The 21,398-nt window shown below is 39.2% G+C and overlaps 2 protein-coding genes and 1 long non-coding RNA gene across 3 annotated transcripts; 1 reads left to right on the top strand and 2 right to left on the bottom strand.

The window, feature by feature from the left end:
* The first annotated feature begins 1,672 nt into the window (after window positions 1–1,672).
* LOC102720975 (cytochrome P450 77A4) lies at window positions 1,673–3,679 on the top strand. The gene has a single exon (XM_040523345.1). It carries the CDS (start codon window positions 1,739–1,741, stop codon window positions 3,320–3,322), a length of 1,584 nt encoding a protein of 527 aa, XP_040379279.1. The 5' UTR covers window positions 1,673–1,738; the 3' UTR covers window positions 3,323–3,679.
* Window positions 3,680–14,838: 11,159 nt separating this feature from the next.
* Window positions 14,839–16,905, bottom strand: LOC102721263. Its single transcript, XM_006652185.3, has 4 exons — window positions 16,591–16,905; window positions 15,700–15,810; window positions 15,432–15,512; window positions 14,839–15,330 (listed from the first exon to the last, which is right to left on the bottom strand). The coding sequence occupies exons 1-4, from the start codon at window positions 16,831–16,833 to the stop codon at window positions 15,256–15,258; spliced, it is 510 nt and encodes a 169-aa protein (XP_006652248.1). The 5' UTR covers window positions 16,834–16,905; the 3' UTR covers window positions 14,839–15,255.
* A 1,395-nt stretch (window positions 16,906–18,300) lies between these two features.
* On the bottom strand, window positions 18,301–20,728 carry LOC121054235. Its single transcript, XR_005811617.1, has 3 exons — window positions 20,471–20,728; window positions 20,339–20,380; window positions 18,301–18,723 (listed from the first exon to the last, which is right to left on the bottom strand). It is a non-coding gene; the product is annotated as an uncharacterized LOC121054235 (long non-coding RNA).
* Between the last annotated feature and the right edge of the window lie 670 nt (window positions 20,729–21,398).

A 21,398-nucleotide genomic window follows, 5' to 3' on the forward strand; every position in this document is an offset into this window, starting at 1 on the left:
ATTTAAAGTTCTTACAGTAACAAATCATACTATAACAAAATAATTAATGATTATATATTTTTTGAATAGGACTTAAACGTGGACGTAAAAGTCAACGGCACTATATAAAAATATGGAGGTAGTATTTGATTCATCTAACAATTACACGATCATCCAGTATAGTTAATTAATTCTGCACTATGCACAAGCAGGAGCAATCGTTCCTTCATTGCCAGTTTTAGATAGCTAATGGATGCATACAGTATTTGTGGTACCTGGTACGCTCCCTGGAAACAACGATTTCTCAAAAAAAAAAGGCAATGTACATCAGTATTTGTTACACATTTTTCCTGAGATATTTGTTAGCTTTACAATTTAATTCATTCATACAAGTTATTTTTCTGTCCATAATCCATGGTAGCCACATCATCATGATTTATATGTACCATGATATTATTATAGGGTCACATAATTTTGCTTATACTTATAAGTCAAGTTTAAATTTTCAGCCTTAAATTAAAGTTGATTTTAATGTTTTTTATCTTAGTTTATTTTCTAAATTTACTTTTATATAGGTAAGAACATGTCTATAATTTTTTATTGACAAATTATTTTTTATTTGTAAATATGTCATTTAACCTTTTCATGCCAACCGATAACCGCCACAGATAATTCAATTAGAACTGTACATGTTATCAATGTGTGTCTATCTATATGGCACACCTTTGATTATGTCCTGACATTTGCATCAAATAATCAGGGTTGGAGAAGTAACCGACAATAAAACATTCACAGTAAAGAAGAAAAAACTTCTACATATAGCCAATGCAAGTAGGTAATGTCTCCGTTGCATAACCAGGGAGATGAACACCAAAAAAGGAGCTACTCCCTCTATTTCATAGACTATATTTTTAGCCTTAAAATTTGTCCTTAAAAAATTCATTTCTAGGACATACAACCATGTAACTCAATCACACTAAGCCACACATATTTAATTAGAGCCTAGGAAATATAACAATGAGTATTAAGGAGATAAACCTGACCCTATAGTGATTTCATTCTTATTACTAATTTGTCTTAGAATTGCTAGAAATAAACAACACCATCTTTTTACTGAAATTAGCACAAATAAAACAACTTATTAATGATTAAAAAATTATTTAGAGATAAAATTTCTATATACATGTTCATAGCAAACTAAGCAAATGTTAAAAATAAACTATGATGAAAATTCCTATATAATTCCAAATTTTACTTTTAAATTTTAACTTATAATCATGAGCATAGGCGAAACTCCGTAACAATATATAGTACTGTCCTGCGGGTGATTGAGAAAGGGGGCGAAGAGGCCACTGTCCATGCCTAAATTTTGCACCACTCATAACTATGCTACCGGTTTTTGGGCAGATGAGAATGCAACACTATGATGCTTGCTAGCTACCATCACGAACACTGCGCTCGCGACGGTGCTCCACAGCAAGCAGATTAAGCTAGTATATGGCTTGCACGCCAGTGACGTCCGACACACTGGAGTAGATCAGTAGAGTGGTGTGGCCGGCCGGTCTCCGCCTCCCTACTCTTGAATGCGCGCCAACCACATTTCACGCCTCATTTACTCCGCCCCTCTGACCTCCCTCCCCGCCCCATATAACGCCTCTCGCCGGAGCCGATCGGTCGACGCCTGCCTACTCGATCCAACCAACCCACGACGATCCATCCCTCGACGGTGACTTGCATTAAACTTGCTGTTGCATTTGCCATGGCCATGCTGACGACGTGGTTCGCCATGCCGGCAGCGTCGCTTGTGGCCGGCGTCGTCTTCACGGCCGGCGTGGCCGCGGCGGTGGCCGCCGCGGCGGCGAGGCGCTGGCGGCACAGGGGCCTGCGGCTGCCGCCCGGCCCGCCCGGGTGGCCGGTCGTCGGGAACCTCCTGCAGGTGGTGTTCGCCGGGAAGCCGTTCATCCACTACATCCGCGACCTGCGGCGGGAGTACGGGCCCATCCTGCGGCTGCAGATGGGGGTGCGCACGCTCGTCGTCATCAGCAGCGCCGAGCTGGTGCACGAGGCGCTCGTCGAGAAGGGCCGGGAGTTCGCGACCAGGCCGGCGGAGAGCACCACGCGGACCATCTTCTCGTCCAACAAGTTCACCGTCAACTCGGCGGTGTACGGGCCCGAGTGGAGGTCGCTGCGGCGGAACATGGTGTCCGGGATGCTGAGCGCGACGCGGCTCCGGGAGTTCCGCCCCGCGAGGCTCCGGGCCATGGAGAGGTTCGTGGCGCGGGTGCGCGCCGAGGCCGCGGCGTCGCAGGACGGGGCGTCCGTGTGGGTGCTCCGCAACGTGCGGTTCGCGATGTTCTGCGTCCTGCTCGACATGACGTTCGGCCTGCTCGACCTCGACGAGGAGCTCGTCGTGCGCGTCGACGCCGTCATGAAGCGCGTGGTGCTCGCCGTCTCCGCGCGCATCGACGACTACCTCCCGTTCCTCCGCCCCTTCCTCTGGAGGCAGCACCGCCAGGCGGTCGCGCTCCGCCGCGAGCAGATCGACACGGTGCTCCCGCTCATCAACCGCCGCCGCGCCATCGTCCGCGACATGAAGGCTGGCTCGCCGCCCGACCCCAGCGTCGCCGCGCCGTACTCGTACCTCGACTCCTTGCTCGACCTCCGCGTCGAGGGCCGCGACGCCGTGCCCACCGACGAGGAGCTGGTAACACTCTGCGCGGAGATGATCAACGGTGGGACTGACACCACGGCCACCGGCATCGAGTGGGCGATGGCCCGCGTCATGGACAACCCCTCCATCCAGGCCCGGCTCCACGACGAGATCATGCAGCACGTCGGCGACGCCCGGCCGGTCGAAGACAAGGACACCGAAGGCATGCCCTACCTGCAGGCCTTCGTCAAGGAGCTCCTCCGCAAGCACCCGCCGACGTACTTCGCGCTGAGCCACGCCGCCATCGAGCCGGGGAGCAAGATCGCCGGCTACGACATCCCCGTCGACGCCAACCTGGACATCTTCCTCCCGACCATCTCGGAGGACCCAAAGCTGTGGGACCGCCCGACGGAGTTCGACCCCGACAGGTTCCTCACCGGCGGCGAGACGGCGGACATCACGGGGTCGGCGGGCGTCCGCATGATCCCGTTCAGCGCCGGGCGGCGCATCTGCCCCGGCGTGGGCATGGGCACGACGCACATCGCGCTCATGGTGTCGCGGATGGTGCAGGCGTTCGAGTGGCGCGCCCACCCGTCGCAGCCGCCGCTCGACTTCGAGGACAAGGTGGAGTTCACGGTGGTGATGAAGCGGCCGCTGCTCGCCATGATCACCCCGCGGAAGCTCTCCTTCTGACGTGCGCGCGCGCGCGCGCGTGTGCATGCAGCGCATGCAAAGTTCAACCGTGCAACGTGGAAGAGCACGTCAGACTGAGCCGTGGGGCCCACCTAGCTCTCGTGATGTGCTGTCTATTAGGTCAGCACGTGATATATAGTAGTAATACTAGCTACAAATGGAAGTCTGCTATTATCAGTCCTTATTACTGTCTTAAGTGAGCTATATATATGTATATTTCCAGTCGTGAGTTAATTAAGAAGGTCAATACTTAAGCAGCTATTACCTTCCCTAATATATATATAGATCAAGTACCTAAATGTTCTCAAGTACATACATATACACTATTTCTACAACAATTTGCTAGTGAGAAATGTTGTGCAAACAATTTTTTTTGGCAAATCTGGTGGTTTTATTTACGGTAGATAACAATTAAAATAATGTAATTACGGACCTTGAAAGGTACTGCATCAGTTTCTAAATACTGACTGTTGATTGAAAATACCTCAACTTCAACCACTAGAAAATTTAAAATTGTTAAACTATGATGAACAAAAACTTAATGCTTATGCTTGAACCGCAACGCACTTTAGTACTTCCTCTTTTTCAAAATAACATGGCGTATTTTATTTTTTTAATAAGAGTTTGATCAAAGATTATTCTGTCGATCAAAACAATACTTATATGACAACGATAATATAATAATAAGAATGTAATTTCAAATACGAATCTAGTAATATCATAAAAGTCTACCTTAATAGAGTAATCTTGGTCGAATTATTGTGCTAACGAAACAAAATATGCACTATATTTTGAAATGGGGAGTAATATTGTATATTTTTAAGTATCTTCAGATTCTTCATATAATAAAATAAATGATTATAGTTTAATATAATTGATAATTTTTACGGTTGTGGAGAAACTACTTAGAGACACTAATGTTTTATGTAAAATTTTGATACCTAAAGTTACATGATATTGAAGTTACATGATATTGGGAGGAAATACGTTTCATTGTCAAAAATGCTAAAATATGAATATTATCCAATGACAAGAACAAAGGGAGTATATATTTCTCTAGAGGTGGAAAAGATACGTTGTACAAACCTACATTACACCCATTACAAGATTAATGTTTATCTCTAGATTCATGTGATCTTGAGAGAAAACATAGAGAACAATACTATACTTGAAAGCGACTCTCCCTCTAAATAACCCAAGGATGGTGAAAACTCTAATTCCTAAAAACATATTGTTTGCCTCTCCAAATGTTAACATTTCTATGTTGTTTAGCAGGGATTAAGTTTGAGAAGACAAGACTACGATACTTCTTAATAAATAGGAATATATTAGGGTGAGAGTAGGTGGAGATAAAATTAAAAGAATTTTTAGTGAATAGTATCACAAATATTTATATTTTGGTATATAATTCAAATACCATAAATAGATACTTTTTGGAACGGAGGAAGTATAATAAAATAAACTCCTCCTGGTCATCTAGCTGCTAACGTATTAACTACTACATCCGTCCCTAAATGTTTGACGTTGTTGACTTTTTTATACGCGTTTAACTATTCATCTTATTAAAAAAATTTAGAAAATTGTCAAATATGTAAAGCTATATATATACATAAAATATATTTAAGAATACACGAAATGATATAAAAATAATTAATAATTAAGTACAATTTTTGAATAAGACAAACGATCAAAGATGTATAAAAAAAGTCAACGGCATCAAACGTTTAGGGACGGAGGGAGTAACAGATTATCCAGGAGAGGCCCAACCCAGTGTTGCTTTTATATGTTTACGTGGGTTGCTTTTGTATTTTTTTTCTCAAAATTGTCGTAACTTATGAATACTAATAAATAATGATAATCTATTAGGTAGTAAGCTCTGTTCATTACTTGTTAGCTTATCAGTCGCATTCAAAGTTTAACTTTTAAAACCTAATTCTAGAGTTGATTTTAAGATATTTTACAAAACATCACTTTTCAACATTAACTATTAAATCGTTAGAAAATAAATATCATATTTTTATTCTCAAATTATTTTTATTGATGCAGTCGTTCATTTTTGTAATCTTCTCTTTATTTTATGTTTTCAATTTAAATATCATTAGTACTGAGAATATTGAAGACCATATGGCAAGCTAACTCGTAAGAATTACCCCTAAGTGTTAGTGATGTTTATTCACTTTAGAGATAAATGCTTATATATATGTTACAAGTAAAAACTATTTAACCAAAAGTGCTTATAGCACTAAATTTGTCTAGGATCCTCAAAACTATAAAACCAGCCCTGTGTAGTGTGTACTAGCTGCAACATGGAGCTAACTTTCCTTCCAACTGGATTGCACTCTCGTCGATGACCCTTTCTTCTCGTACCCCTCATAATGAACCTCCAAATGCAGCGTTGCTTTAAAACTCGTCGGCATAGAATAAACCTCATACGTAGATGCTATCAATGTCAACAAATATATTAACTGTGCAATGATTGTACAGTAAGGATAGTACTAAAAAGGATTATTATAGTCATGATATTTTTTTATTACACCAAATACACGTATGTATCAGTTAGCACACTCACACATCCGTAAACACATCGATCCCAAAGGAGAATATAGGCAACTTCCTTTCCAACTAATTTCCAAAACTAGGAAAACTTACAAATTCAATTGATGATGATGATGATTGTTTCTATTTTCGCCAATAATGATGAGCTACATAAGGATTCATTTTGTTCATGCCATAGCTGATTTACATAAGGATATAGGCCGCCAATATATATATATATATATATATAGAGTCTAGCTACGGTTAGTCGTGACTCACAGGCTGCTCTATGAGTCGGGGTCCAAAAACATATCAAATCGAATCTAAATTTTGATTTATATGGCTTAATAGATTTTTTATATCAAAATCTTGTAGCACACAAAAAATTTCTATTTTTAAAGATTTTTAAGTATTTGTTTGAATTTTTTTAAATGATACATAACAAATTGATTATTTTATTTTATACACACACGCACATACATACAGAGAGAGATAGAGAGAGTTTTGAAAAAAGTTGTGATAGTTTTTTTAGCAATACTAAAGTAATTTTTCAAGTCAAAATTAGATGTGAGTTAAAAGACACTCACCAATAGAACCTTTAAATTAAAGAGGTTCTTCAGATTTGGATTGCTGCCTTGTAATTATTTCCTATATTAATTAACTTTTTAATATATAAAAGTATACTGCGGAGGTATCCTTTGTAGTGGTTTGGTAAAAAAAAATAGATAGGCAAATATCAAGAAACCTCATGTTCTATGGTCAAAGTTGTATAACCTTATGTATTATAACTTGTGATATATTAGATATATTACCCCGGGTATTATACTTGTAGAGTTTCACAGGACCACATCCCTATACATATTCCAAAACATTTTGCAAAGTTTTAAAATATAGTATGTATATACAACTTTTAATTGTTACTTCTTGATTAAAGTAAGTTGGAATTAATTGAAATTTAAATAAAGATGGGTGTTATGAAATAATTATACTATAAAACATATGTTCCTATGGCATAAGTTATTATGCATGTAGTTTTATGCCATGTTAATCATAAAACAAAACACGGAGTTTTATAAAACAAACACAAAATAGAAAAATACATCACTGTCCTCTCATCAAATGCCATGTAAGAAGAAACGTGAGATGGTTTGCGTAGCCTCCGGTCTATAACGTAAGCATTTTAAGGTTGTTCGGAAGATATTAAATTTAAGAAGAAAAGACTATATTATTTCTAAATAAATAAGGAATATATGGAAGTAGGAGTGTAGGTGGGATAAAATAAGAAAAAATTAGAAGGAAAATTGATTGGAAGATATTCAGTACTGTAAATAGTGCTTAAATTATTTATATTTTGGTATAAGATTTAAATCTAAAAGTACTTATATTTTAAAATAGAGGGGTACTGCGGTTTTTTTACAAGATACATGCTGTCGGTTTCCAGCAAATTTTATACAACCCATTTAATGTAAGCAAATTTTAGACGCAACCATGTTTGTCACTTGTTCCTATCGCGCTTGCCTGTTAAGACGGCCGGGTTTCTTTAAATTGCAGAGCACCTAGGTTATGCATCATCATACAGTATCATGCATCAGAATGATTTGTTCCAAACATGCCATGCCTATAAATCATCTACAGTTAACTAACCCGCAACACCTTTTTTTTTTTTTTTGCAATGTACTAGCACTACTAATTGGCACAGTAAGCTTAAGCTGGCAGCAGAGCAGGGCACGACGAGACAAAAGCGGATCTCGTTTTTGGGCCTTGCCGCTTCACCAGCTAGCAGCGGCTGCAGTACACACACTGTTCCCACATGCATTCCGGCCGATATTACGGTTAGCGCTTCTTAAATCTAGCTAGCTGCCGGTTGGCACGGTGTGGGTGCAGGCTAATGCTCTGCTGCACCGTACTGCAATTAACTTTTTCAGGCTCGTGTAGTAGTACGTACGTACGTGCCGTGATTGTAAGATCCTGAAGCGGGGCATACGTACGTGAGGAAACTGTCTTTCGTGACCTGAGGCACCGTTGAGATGGCAAAACTTTTCGGGAGGTTACATCAATACGTACATCAATACGTACGGTCACATATTTGAATTATTAAATGTGGTCTATTTACAAAACAAGTTTTAGATTTCGTCTGGAAACCGCGAGACAAATTTTTTTAACTCTAATTAATCCATCGTTAACATATATTGGTTACTATAGCACTTATAGCTAATCATGTACTAATTAGGCTCAAAAGATCCGTCTCACTATTTTCCTCATAAATATGTAATTAGTTTTAATGCTCATGTATATTTAATGCTTTATTTAGTTGTTTAAAAATTCGATGTGATATTTTTAGTAAAAGTTTTTAGAAACTAAACATGGCCTAAGTGGTCGACGTCCACGTTCTCAGTACGTCTATCACATCATTTAAATAATTAAGAAAATTGTTTTTTCTAAATATTTTAGGATGCTTTTGTAAATTTGCCATTAGTTTTTTTTCTAAATGATAAGGATGCAACTGGAATGATACTTTTTATGGTATTTTTTGTAATTTTTAGAGGCAGTTTTCTAATAATGTTTTAAACTAGTGGAAAATTTGCAATTATCCATTTTAAAAGGTAGATTAATATAAACTACATTGCTTTATAGACATGTAAATTAATATTTGATCTCTATAAGTCATAAAAAGTTTGTTCAATTTGTCATTATCCAAAAATTGTCATCTGCATGTTCAATGCAATCTCAATGCTAAAGTGTGTTAATTAGCAGCCTATGTTTTTATGGATTAGCAACATTTTAATACTGAATTTATGTATTTTGTGTTCTCAAATATTTATTGTAATCACAGTCTCATCGATCATCCACCATCGATCCAGAACATAAGTAGAGTAATCCTCTGTAATAAGCATGAGAGCAGAGCATGTATATGTGTAACGAACCGCTAATTAATTAGTGATTACTTTGGGTCTCACAGTGAACATGCACGCTAGCACATGTTATTTTTTTCGAGATATTTTTACGTGGTTTAGGATGTACGTTCAGACATTGCCACATGGAGAGGTAGTGCAACGAACATCAGCTGTTTGATCGGTGAAGGGCTACGAAAAGAAATTATTGTAATTGATGGCAATGACGTAATTATAAATGTATTTGAACGGTAATTGTTTTTTATGTGAATATATAACTTCTATGCTAAACAAGTATCGGTATTTATTTTCTTATTTCGCTCGCATGTATGCGTTGAGTGTGTTCGTTGATAAAGGAGGTCCTTGTGGTCCTGAAGATCTTGTATTGTTTCATACAAGTACCTCTAATTGTTCTCGTGTACCATTATCATTTTACCCTTAGTACTCCCTCTATATTTTTATGTATAACACCGTTAACTTTTAGAATTACGTTTGACTATTCGTTTTATTCAAAATTTATATCTAAATATGCAAAATTATAATACATACTTAAAGTTCCTATAATAATAAATCATATTATAACAAAATAATTAATAATTATATAATTTTTTAAATAAAACGAATAGTCAAACATGAACCTAAAAGTCAACGGCGTCATATAAAAAATATGGAGGGAGTATCTAAGTATCTCTAACATATCTTCTATCGTACCTTTCATCATGAAGCGGCAAATCTTTATTATTTTTTGGAATGCACACACAATAAAAAGACTTCTATTTTTTCAGCTAATTATTATTCAGGTTCAGAGGATATGCAGACCATTTTTACTGTCATTTTTGTTAGAGAAAATAAGTCTAAAAATGGTCATATTAATAACAAAAATACCGACCATTGATTAGTTCAGGAGCCAGCTAAAAAAAATGGAACAAACGAAGAAGGGAGAATGGACTGATGACCAGCTAGACCTTTTTGTGTATTGTGCAGTCATCATTACTAACTAGCAGGATCATGTGGCATGTTTCATTATCTGTCTATCTGTCGATATAATCTCATGGAGCTTAATTGAACATTGAATGGACTATATATAGAACCATGACCCATTTCAGCTAATTGGAATTAAAGAAGTTGTAATTTTATATCATGCGCGCATAGCAATCACATAATAGCACGAGCTGATCATGGAGAGTAGTGTCCAACATGTGTTAACTCAGGATGCATCTGATGGATGAGTTCCTATCATGAGCTGATAGACTGTGAGTACGTATCTGTCCATTGTTATAAGTAAGCTTGGAATCAAGAAGCAGCAGAAGGTGGTTATAAGTAAGCTTCAATCAAAACTTTCCGGTTTCAATTCCAAATTCTAAAATTTTAAATCGAGAAATTGCAATCGGTGGATGAGGCCTCGAGGAAGAAAGTTGAAGGGCTCACTAGGATCAAGGAGAGGAGCTTGCTATGGAGTAGGAATAATGGGCTTGTGAGCTCGCCAACGTCTCACTGATGATGCGGAGGAAGAGAACCTCATGTTTGTTGTCATCACACCAAAAGAGGGGGAATGAACAAACGTGGCAATGGGCTTACCAGCCTCCTTCGTGGGAGGAGTAATATACGGAGGGGTAGGATGGAGGCACTCATAAAAAGGTAGATAAGATACGCTACAATATCGCTAAGCAAAGATGATTGGTAAAGAGTGTTAGGATATGTTAGCTACCTTCCATGCCAACGTACACTCACAAATTAGAAAAATGCAATGATTTGGCGAGTGGTCTCGCTAGGACATGTGGAGATTCTGCTCCAGCTCGAAACAAAAGCATGCCCTCACTAAGCCACTCATGGTCACGAGAAGCTAAGACCCCATGACGTACTCCCCACCCTTTGACCTCCTCTCTCACTTATAGCTTTGAGAAGTGCTGGACACACCCAGAAGACCACGACACGAAAAATAGGATTGGTGAAGAGAGAAGAATCATGGCATGAGGTAGAGGAGAGACCGAGAGAAGCAAAGCCTATCGTCACACAATGCTTCGCCAGCCACCTCCATCCCAATCTACGCCACCCAAGAGGGAGAGACGAGGAGCTCATTATTCCACAACACCTTACTTCACACCTTGCTCTGCCTACCACCATCAGTATCCCTTGCTGCTTGGCGATCATTGCTCCGCCAACTCATTAGCTGATTGCCTGATTTACCTAGCCGCCACCGACACTAGCCTCTATCTATGCTAGAGAGGGAGAGGTCATTGGTGTCGAGCTTGGAAGGAGGATAAGTGGAAATGTCAAGTTCAAAGTAGGGGGAAGGTGGTGGAGAGACGGAAACATCGAGCTCGTGTGGAGGGGGACAGTGAGCTCGAAGGGGAGATGTGGTTAAGAGGGAGAGGTGACGGCAAGCTAAGGGAAGGTTTGCTGGTGGGCTCGATAGTGAGGTGTAGCATCGAATCATCAACTCTATCGAGTCGGGGAAAAGGTCAAAAAAGGGAGAGAGGGGGTAAGAGGGGTGGCTTGCATATTTTTTCTAGCTAGAGGGTTTGGAATGCAAAATTGTATTGCAAGATACCCTAGCTACAGCTTTACCCTACATGATCTGTTGTTGCTAGCTACAAAATGTACATGTTCCAGCAGCCTCCATTAGCTAGCTGCTATAGTGGCTTGTCTACAGTCTACACAGAGATTGAATGAAGCAGCTGCCAGTTTCGGCCATGGCTAGCAAGACGTACTTTGGTTATTCTTTGCTAGAACTTAGGAAGCGCGCAGGTAGTGGTTGGGAACTTGGGATGGGGTGGCATGCATCAATGCTTGATCAAATGCGTCCTAGTTTCGGTTCGTTCATGCATGGGTACCATGCCCATGTGTTTCCAAGGTGTAGCCAAACATATTGTATATTTGTAAGCAAAATAATCTATAAATAAAATTTTTATATACGTGTTATTAGGCACGTAAAAACAAACGTTGAAAAATAAATAATGATGAAAAAATTATAATATCAACCCTAAATTTAATCAAAATTTAAATTGCTCATGTTAGATGCAACATTATATAGTGTCTGATTTTCGCAGTCGGTAATCACATCCATCATTTAGGTTGTGCGTGAATTTCAGGTGCGATAGATTATTGTGTACACCTACGTATTATTAGCATTGGAGTGATCGTTGATTTTTTCTAAGAAACAATCAAACAACATATTTGCAAACAAAAATTAATTTGTGAATAAAAGTTTTATATATGTACTCTTAATGATCTAAAAGTCAAGACTAAAATATAAATTTCAATAAAAAAAACCCTAAAATCAATTTCAAATTTAAAATTGAAAATTCAAATTTAGATTTATAAGTATAACAAAAAAAAAAGATAGAGATAATTATGTTCAATAGACAAACCTCTTAGCCATTGAATTGTTTAGATCAATCTCCTCGGTCTTACCATCTATCTCTTTTCTCATCAACAACTCACTCATTCGAGAGCACATTCTAAGGTAATGATGCACATATATGTTGTTGGATGAGTTTATATTATTTATATGAGGGTGGATACGAGAAAGTTATATGTCGGTATAAAAGAGTTTTAACGGGTGTCGATATAGTTTTTTTCTAAAGGACATGCTATTTAAGAGCTTCAGCGAACATCACCACAGTTAAGAAGGGACAATCCTCAGGCCTCAGCCTTAAGCCAACCATAGCCTTCATCCCTTCAATGTATTGGCTTCTTCGTTGTTTCTGCTCTCTCTGACGGCTGTTGTTTATCGTCATTCCAACCATTTCTTCCATCGATGACACCCTGGAAACCTATATTGGAGTGGTGTCGGTCCTGTCCTTGCCATTTCTAAGGCCGCTGGAGTAAGAGGAGAAAGCAATCGCCTTCAATGGTTTTGCACGGTGATTTGGTGATAGTCCAGTGTTCGGTGTACCTGGAAGCATGGACCAGAAAGGAGAGTCTCATCGCTTAGTACCTCTTTGTGTCAGTGTGTGGATGCACTAGTTATTAACCGGGTCCATGTGGCCTGTCTTTTTTATTTATCTATCAATTATCGTACATCACATCCCAAGAACCAACCAACCAACCCATATATATATATATATATATATATATATATATATATATATATATATGTGAAAGTATTATACTAGAGAAAATCTAAAATATATCATTGGCAAACATCCAAGTCTAAGAAATGTCATCGACGAGTGCGACTTCTAGGAAGTTCCATCAAATTTGTCTGAGAAATGTTACCATCGTTAGGATTTCATCCATTTTGATAAATACATTGTTCACACTATAGAATTTAACAGAGAAATGCTAACGGAACCCTAACGGTGATGACATTTATTAGACAAATTCATTTGTACGATGACATTTCTTAGAACTCGCACTTATTGATGGCATTTCTTCGAATTAAGGGCTCCTTTGAATTATATGAATGAAAAAAATTGAGGAATAACAAAAACATAGGATTCTGACAGTAATGTAAGTGTAAAACAGAGGATTGCAAAACATAGAAAAAACATAGTAATGACCGCTTGATTGGACCACAGGAAAAACACAGGAATTTGAGGAGAGATAAAGACTCAAAAGGATTTTTTTCCATGAGGTTCTATCTCTTGTTAAGGCCCCATTTGATTCAAACGAATTTCATAAGAATTTTAGAGGATTTCATTCCTATAGGAATTTTTCCTACAAAGCCCTTTGAATCAAAGGAATGAATCCTATGAAATTCCTATAGAATGCATATTCCTATATCAGTTTTGGAGGAAATTTAACAAAAGGTTGAACCTCATGGAAAAAATTCTTTGAGTCTATATCTCTCCTCAAATTCCTGTATTTTTCTTGTGGTCCAATCAAACAGTCATTTTTATGTTTTTTCTGTGTTTTGCAATCCTCTGTTTTACACCTACATTCTTACCAGAATCATATGTTTTTTTCTATTCCTCCGTTTTTTCATTCATATGATTCGGCCCCCTTTGATTCAAAGGAAATTTATAGGAATTTTAGAGAATGTCATTCCTATAGGAATTTTTCCTACAAAACCTTTTGAATCAAATGAATGAACCCTATAAAATTCCTTTAGAATGTCTCTTCCCATACAAGTTTTGGAGGAAATTTAACCAGAGACAGAACCTCATGAAAACAATCATTTGAGTCTTTATCTCTTCTCAAATTCCTGTATTTTTCCTATGGTCTAATCAAACGGTTATTCCTATGTTTTTCCTGTATTTTACAATACTCTGTTTTACACTAAGAACTATGAATTTCATAGGATTTCAAAGTGTTAATTCTTTTGATTTAAAGTGCTTCGTAGGAAATCCTATAGGAATGAAATCTTCTAAATTTTATATGAATTTCCTTTAAATCAAAGGGGTCTAAGTGTTTGTCAATGGTATTTGTTAGATTTCTCTATTCTAAAATATAAGCATTTCTAAATTGTTGAGCAGATATTAAAATTTAGAAGAAAAGACTATAGTACTTTTTAATATGATGGAAGGTTCGTTGGGGTATAATTAAAAAATCATAAGTGATTGATAAGACAAGTAGTACGAATAGTGTTAGAACTAATTATATTTTTAGATAATATATAAATGCTTCAACTGCTTATATTTTAGAAGGAAAGCAATCAAATGCTCGTCGTTTCCTGCCTTTCTGGAGCTTAATTAATTGGGACTCGGGACTAAAATCAATGGCACATTTCAGACTCCACCAACCAAGAATTAATTATAATGTACTATACTCCATGCTGAATGCCAAAAGGCCACCAGCCATTAGCCAACATGAGCTGATATTACCACTAGCTGCCAATACTACTAGCTGCCAATAACTGGCATGAGGGCACTCTGTGACAGCATAGTAAAGTTGTAGCTCTTTCCACTTCTGCTTATATTTATAAATTAAAATTTAATTTTTTTAATCTAAAATTTAACATTAATTTTTATTCATTGTAGTTAATTTTTAGACTTAGCTTTTAGATCACTAATAACCATATATAAATGTTCTATTCATAAAATTATTTTTCATTTATAAATATGTCGTTTGGCTTTTCTAGAGAGAAAGCCTAAACGATCACCCCAAAACAAATTGAGCCATTCGCAGACAAAATAACCTGAACTATGCCAGAAATGCTCCCATTTGTATGGATTCATGGAACTGGTTCATATGCGTGGCCAATGGGATCTAACCTCGACTACGATAACAATGGAGGTGGTTGGGTAGTTGCTTACATTACTGTGTACAAAAGGAAAGGAACAACATAGGTGAGAGCCCATCCTTCTTCTTTTTCCTAGTCTTGACTCCATGATAGTATTTATGCTCTTTGCTTAAATACGTCAGTTTTACTCGACAGTGACAACGCAACAAACACGCAAACCAATTAATTAACTGAAAGAGAAGAGAAAAAAGAGAAAAAAAAACAAGAGAGAAGGAATCACTCTTGAGTTACAAGCAACAACAGTCACATGAACATTTCTTTCACAATTCCATGGCACTGAGCTTACGGAGAGGAATTTTAAGCCTCTAGGTATCTGGTGCCTAGTAGAGTGAGTCCACTGTCTTATTCAGCTCCTCGAGCTTCTTCATACGCATCCTCTCGCTTTCGCTCACCAGCTGCGTCGACCCCAGAAAATTCAGAGTTAATCTCAGTGATCAATTCGACGGTTTGATCAGTAAAGAGGAGATGATTTGACACAAACTGGTACTCTACTCACCTCGATTAGCCTGCTGACAAGCAGCGCCTTCTCCTTGTTCTTCTCGTTGTACGACTCCAGGATCTCTTTGTATTCCTTCTCCTTTTATCAGTTTCCGATTCAAGACAGACAAATCCGTGTGTCAGCTAATCAGCTTATCCCAATTATTATGTTCAAGAATTATACACATGCTGCATATAAAAGATTGGACCTGTTCTACATATCAAATTCTGTGTCATGCTAATTCTGACATGATGCTATATATATATGTACACATATGTGCCTTCACCTTCTTGACGCAAGTCTTGCCGAGAGGCTTGAGTTGACGGTTCACCACATCGATCCTCTTCCGGATCACCTCCACCTCCTTCCTGGTTGGATCTGCCATCGCTTCCAGCTCCTATTAAAGAAAGGCCATTTCAGCTATAACGCACATCAATTTCAGCTGAAAATTTCTCTGTTCCTATGAAGTTCCTGCATCTTTTATGCATTAGCTGATGATTTTTGGTGTGTCTTTAAGGGTCATCGACTTGTATAGCATGTCAGGTACCAAAATTTACAATAAAAGTTTTGATATCTCGAGATACAAGGTAGTTAAAGATATCAAATTTTACGGTAGAAAATACACGACATCTCATACTTTCTCAAATTTGATAAAATTGCTCCAGTATGTCCTGTATATCTAGTTCTGTTCTGTGCATCAACATGGGATGCAGAAGCCGGATGGATATCCATTATCTAGGAAAAAAAATATGTTCTATAATATCACACAATCTAACTACTGTACTCACAGATGATCAATTTTACCATCCTTAAAAAGGTATCGTGAGATATCACTTTTTTCTATATAAAATTTAGTACCTCTTGATACTTTAGATAGAAAGTATCAAATTTTATATAGAAAACAGTACTACTCATGATACCTTTTCAAGGATGGAAAAAATACTCATCACAGATCAAACATGTTTAATTTTACTGTCCTGAAAACAGCAATTGCTGTTCTGTACCGCATCTGCATTTGTTAAGTGTTCTTATGGATGATTTGGACGGATTATGAACAGCTGTTTGTAATGCTCACGCAGAAAGTTTTTTTTTTTTTTTGGTTTGGTTTGTAAACAAGGTACGAATAATCCGCATATAATTCATCAGTCATAAGTCAGAAAGCGATCGGTCGGCTGACCTGTCGGATGAAGGCGAGGCGCTTGGATTCCTCCTCGACGCGGCCGAGCTGCGCGAACACCTTCTCCCTCACCTCCATCTTCTTCCTCTCGATCTGCTCCTCCTTGGCCTTGAACACCGACAGCGCCGACCTCGACGACGCCTCGCCGGCCTCCTCCTCGCCGCCGCCGCCGCCGCCCAGCGACGACGGGTGCTTCACCCGCAGCACCATCTGCATCGGCTGCTGGTCCACCTCCCCCTGCATACCCGATGCCACCCTCTGATCTTTTCTTCACTGCAGTGGTCTACACTGGCTATTCTTTCTTCCTCCTCTTCCTCGCCTCCCGCCATTTATACCCGCCACGATCGACCGTCGTTCTCGCGGGAATGCTGCATGTCTAAGCAACGGGAGTAACATGGCCGCCAATACAATCTACGGCTGTATCGCACAAGAAAGCAAGAAAAAGATAAGAGAGAAAGAGAAGAAAAAATGGCAGCATCGATATCATTCGATGGACGTGCATGGTGGCGGATGAGTCGCTTCTGTCAGAAACCTGCCCGCCGGCCCAGCGATGTTAGGTGTGAGACCTGAGCGAGCTAGCAATCGTGCCGTCAGGTTCAGGGAGGGTCGAGTGCAAGTAACTCTTCTCGGCATCTCGCGTCGTGCGGGGAGCTGTCAGTGGCAGTGTCATGGCAGTGGAGGGGAAGTGATCAGCCGGTCGGGTCTGCAGGTGAGCCGGCGGCTGTCGCCGGTTGGTGTGGCCGCCGGCCGTGCCGTCTCCCTCCTCGCGCCTCCTTTTCTTCGTTTACTTTTGGATCGAGTAGTAGCTTAAGCTAGGGGAGGTGAGGAGTGAGGGGGACGCTGCACCGGCGAGGCGAGGCGAGGCTTGGAAGACACAAGAGCTGCGGCGGCCGCGGCGTCGCCGTCAGTTCGCCGTGGAAAGTGGGGAGAAAAATAAAAATGGGCGATGAGGCAAGCGTCGGCGGTGAGATTGAGAGGTGGCAGGTCTGATCGGCAGATGAGCAGGCCACAGGCGTAATCGAATGTGCTGCTCAAAAAGACACAGCACAGTTACACGAACACAGTACTAGCTTTCTTTGCTGTCATTTTCGTGATCAAGGTTACTAATGGTAGGGACCTTTCAGTAACGACAGCAAATCTAACGAAGCACTTTGGCTGCGTTCTTCTGCGACCCTTTACCTAGATTATTCAAAGTTTTTTCATCGATTTTTGCATGTGTATTTTCCAAATTACTAAAAGGCGTGTTTTTCATAAAAAAATATTCTATCTATAAGTTTATCATCTCACGTTTCTAAGATATTTTTAACTTTCAAGTAGTTAATTTTACCATTTATACTATTATATTATAAAATAAACTAGATAATCTTTTAATTTTTACCTATATAAGAACACAACCGAATTCATCGTTTATATAGTTACCGAATTCATCGTTTATATAGTTAGATAGCTATCATAAATATCAAATAATTTTTATCTTTTATATATAGAAGAACACAGCCTACTGCCTACATGAACATGATCCATGGCTGAAATCTTGAGGAAGTTACTAGTGCTGATTTGATCCTTCTATTCAGAAAAAAGCTCATTCAGTTTGGGAAGCACTGATGATACAGCCAACATCGTTTTGCAACAAGATATCTGAAAAAGGCAGCAAGAAAGTCGGTGGCATCAAAATGCAACAAAAGATTTCACAGGCTCAGAAGACAAGAGTTTGCAGAAGACACTACTATTAAAGCTTGCAGTTCGAAAGCCTTACAAAGATCAACACCACAATATCTCAATTTGGGATAAAGTTCATCAGTTGGCTGAAATAAGTTGTGGTAAACGCTGCTGTTCCAGCTGGTATATGTATCCTGTTTCCTACTAAGAGAAGCGGGTTCTGAATCAAACCAGTAACACCATAATCGGTGGTTCTATTCACTCTCCTGGCGCAGAGACACCTTGCTTCAGTTTTTCCCTCTTCATCTTCTTCTTCGATACTGGCTTCTTCTTCCGAGGAGGCAGCGTCTTCTGAGCATACACATAGAGGGCATAATTCCCAACAAAGAAAAGCAGCAGGAAGGTCGCAACCACAAGGAGGACTATCATTCCAGGGTTCAGTCCCTTGCTGACCTCCTCGATGACTACATTGTTCTAAAGATCAAAAACAAATCTATCAATCACTATGGATGACAAAAGGGCACAGCAATTTAAGTGTATGGGGCTTCTTAATCCAAAATAATATAGGGCTTGCAGGGTTAACACAAGGACCATTCCATATATATGCTACTACAAGGTTAGATAATTAGAACCAGAGACATCCCTTCTATACACATGGATAAACAAAAGGCTACCATATATGTTTAGATCTCCATAAGCAAAACAATGTAAAAGGTAGTCGGAAATTGTTTTCAATAGATAGAATAATTCTCCCGGTAGAGATGTCACCCACATTTGTACAGTTTGATCACAATACAAAATAAAGCTTATTTTCAACACGATTACTAAGGTTTGCATGTTTCCTACACTAGAAGGTAGCCCATCTATAAGCTTACAAACACTAGGTGTCAAGGACAGCCAAAACCAAATGGAAAACAGGATGGATAAAATGAAGTGGTTAGCTTGGAATTACCATTTAGCACAAGATACACAGGATTGCTAGTAAACATACAAAAGGTTGCACCAATAGAAATGGGTTAGCAGCGATATTAATTTAAAATGGCAAGACAATCAATGTCAACATTCCAGCAGACTAACAAGATAGAAAACACTAAAAAATGTGGAAAAAAAACACTGTGGACTTAATAACTGAAATGACTATTTAAATGGGCAAAGTGTGTGGCACACCTTGAAGCTAAAATTAATTCAAGCAACAACTAAATGATTAAGTATACATTATGGATATCATGATAAGTAGCTGAAATAACACAATGTATGACCATGGAAGAACTATTGCAGTAAATGATAAATCTACAGAAGTATCTAACTCACTATTCAATTAAAATTAAAGCAAAAGGGTGTCTAAATCCATTGGCACTGCCATATGAACAATCAACTGCTCAGTCATCACCCATAGTTACTGAACAGAGCAGTAATTTACCCCTGCCTCATTGCCATGACATGCACTTGGCATTGACAAGCCAAGGTGAGCATCAGCTGTTGGCTTGTTGCCCACCATACCGAGAAGGTCCATGGAAAATCTAGGTTTGGGGTAAAGGTGTAAAACGGATCTCAAATTACTTTAGTACTATGCACTGAACGTAAACCAGCCCTGAGACAGAACAGTATCCAAAAAAATGAACTAAATGAATCGATAATGATAATGGACATACTTTCTTTCCCTTTTTTTTCTCTTTGAAAGATGGCATGTCAACACTCACTGTTTTTATTCTGTTGCTAAATGTTAAAGAGAATTTATTCTGTTGCAAAATGCTACAGAGAATAAATGTTTTTTTTTTCTGGTCATCTGCTGTCACCATTCCCACCACGTTTTCACACTATGCAACTAAGGATGTCATCAGAGTGTAGAGCACCAGAATTCACTCAAATACAAGCTAAAGAGCCACACGAAACAAATGGAACAGCTTCATGTTATTTCAATCTCTTCAAAGATTAAGCAAGCAGTGAAACAAGGCAGGCTATTAGAGTGAAGATCTTGCATCAGTTCCCCCACATAAAACTGCCCGTCCGCCGTAAAACCTCTTGGGATGCGATCGAAGCTACCAACGATCTCACAACAAAATGAAGAGCCCCCCTCCAAGTTCCTTACCGCCGAGTCCGCGAACTGCTCCGCCATGGCTGCCACGAGGACCTGGACCAAAAAAACACCTGACAACTTCGGACCAAACTTGTAAATAAGGAGCAACTACAGTAACCTCCACCAAATTCCCCCAATCCGTACCTCTCTCACGAGACTTTTACGGCGGGACTGCGCTGCTCCGCTGCTTGCTGCCGCTCGATCGGGAACTAGTGAAAAGGGGTTTGATGATCTGATAGGATTGAGAGGCGCAGGTGAGGGAAAATTCTGAAATTTTGGTGAGATCAGAGACGGCAGCACGCACGAGCGGTTCGAGAGAGAAGGGGATCGAAAATGGTGATGGAGATGATGAGATGGGTGTATTTTGGGCAGATGAGCGGGTGGCCCCACCCAGCAGATAGTCAGTGACACGGTACGTGTAAAGAAGGATAAAATAAACATGCCATGTCATCGCCGCCTCACCTGCTGGGGTGGATAGGATAAGGATATGCCCTTTAGCAGAGTAAAGACAAAATGGTATAAATTCAAGGGGATTACTAAATTACATTCCATAAAAAAACAGAAGCTAAAATCTTATGAAATTCTGAGTAGTTCTTAAGAGAGAAAGCTTACTAACATGAATTAGGGTTTAGTTTAAAAGTTAGGGAAAGTGGTGGGACAAGAAATTAAAAAAAAAAAGTAGTTCTTAAGATAGAAATGGCTATGGGAGATGTAATGACCTCTGGTATTCAAGTGAACATTACCTTACTAAGGTTATATCACAGTAATTCACATATTTGTGCTCGTTATCTCTATCAATTTCGGTAGTGAAACGTGAAAATACATGATCGAACGGAGAGAATCCACAGTTTATTGTTTTCACTTTTTTTCCTTTTATTCTTTAAACACGTATATTGAGTAGAAATCCAAAACTAATAACGACACTAAGCATGATATTTGTCGATAAGATTTAGCCGTAGCAGCTTAGGGCACGTTTGTTTTCATGTGACTTTTTTACGTAACTATCGCATCAAATATTTAGACACTAATTACAAGTATTAAATATAGACTATTAATAAAACTCACATCAGTC

Source organism: Oryza brachyantha, chromosome 4 (genome assembly GCF_000231095.2).
Source record: "Oryza brachyantha chromosome 4, ObraRS2, whole genome shotgun sequence".
In the NCBI taxonomy this organism is placed as follows: domain Eukaryota; kingdom Viridiplantae; phylum Streptophyta; class Magnoliopsida; order Poales; family Poaceae; genus Oryza; species Oryza brachyantha.

Excerpts from the sequence above, each read along its gene's own strand:
- LOC102720975 (XM_040523345.1), top strand. The coding sequence starts at position 1,739 with ATGGCCATGCTGACGACGTGGTTCGCCATGCCGGCAGCGTCGCTTGTG.
- LOC102721263 (XM_006652185.3), bottom strand. The coding sequence starts at position 16,833 with ATGCAGGGGGAGGTGGACCAGCAGCCGATGCAGATGGTGCTGCGGGTG. Across the intron at positions 15,811-16,590 it reads GCCTCGCCTTCATCCGACAG|GAGCTGGAAGCGATGGCAGA; the intron begins GTCAGCCGACCG and ends TTTCTTTAATAG. Across the intron at positions 15,513-15,699 it reads GCAAGACTTGCGTCAAGAAG|GAGAAGGAATACAAAGAGAT; the intron begins GTGAAGGCACAT and ends AACTGATAAAAG.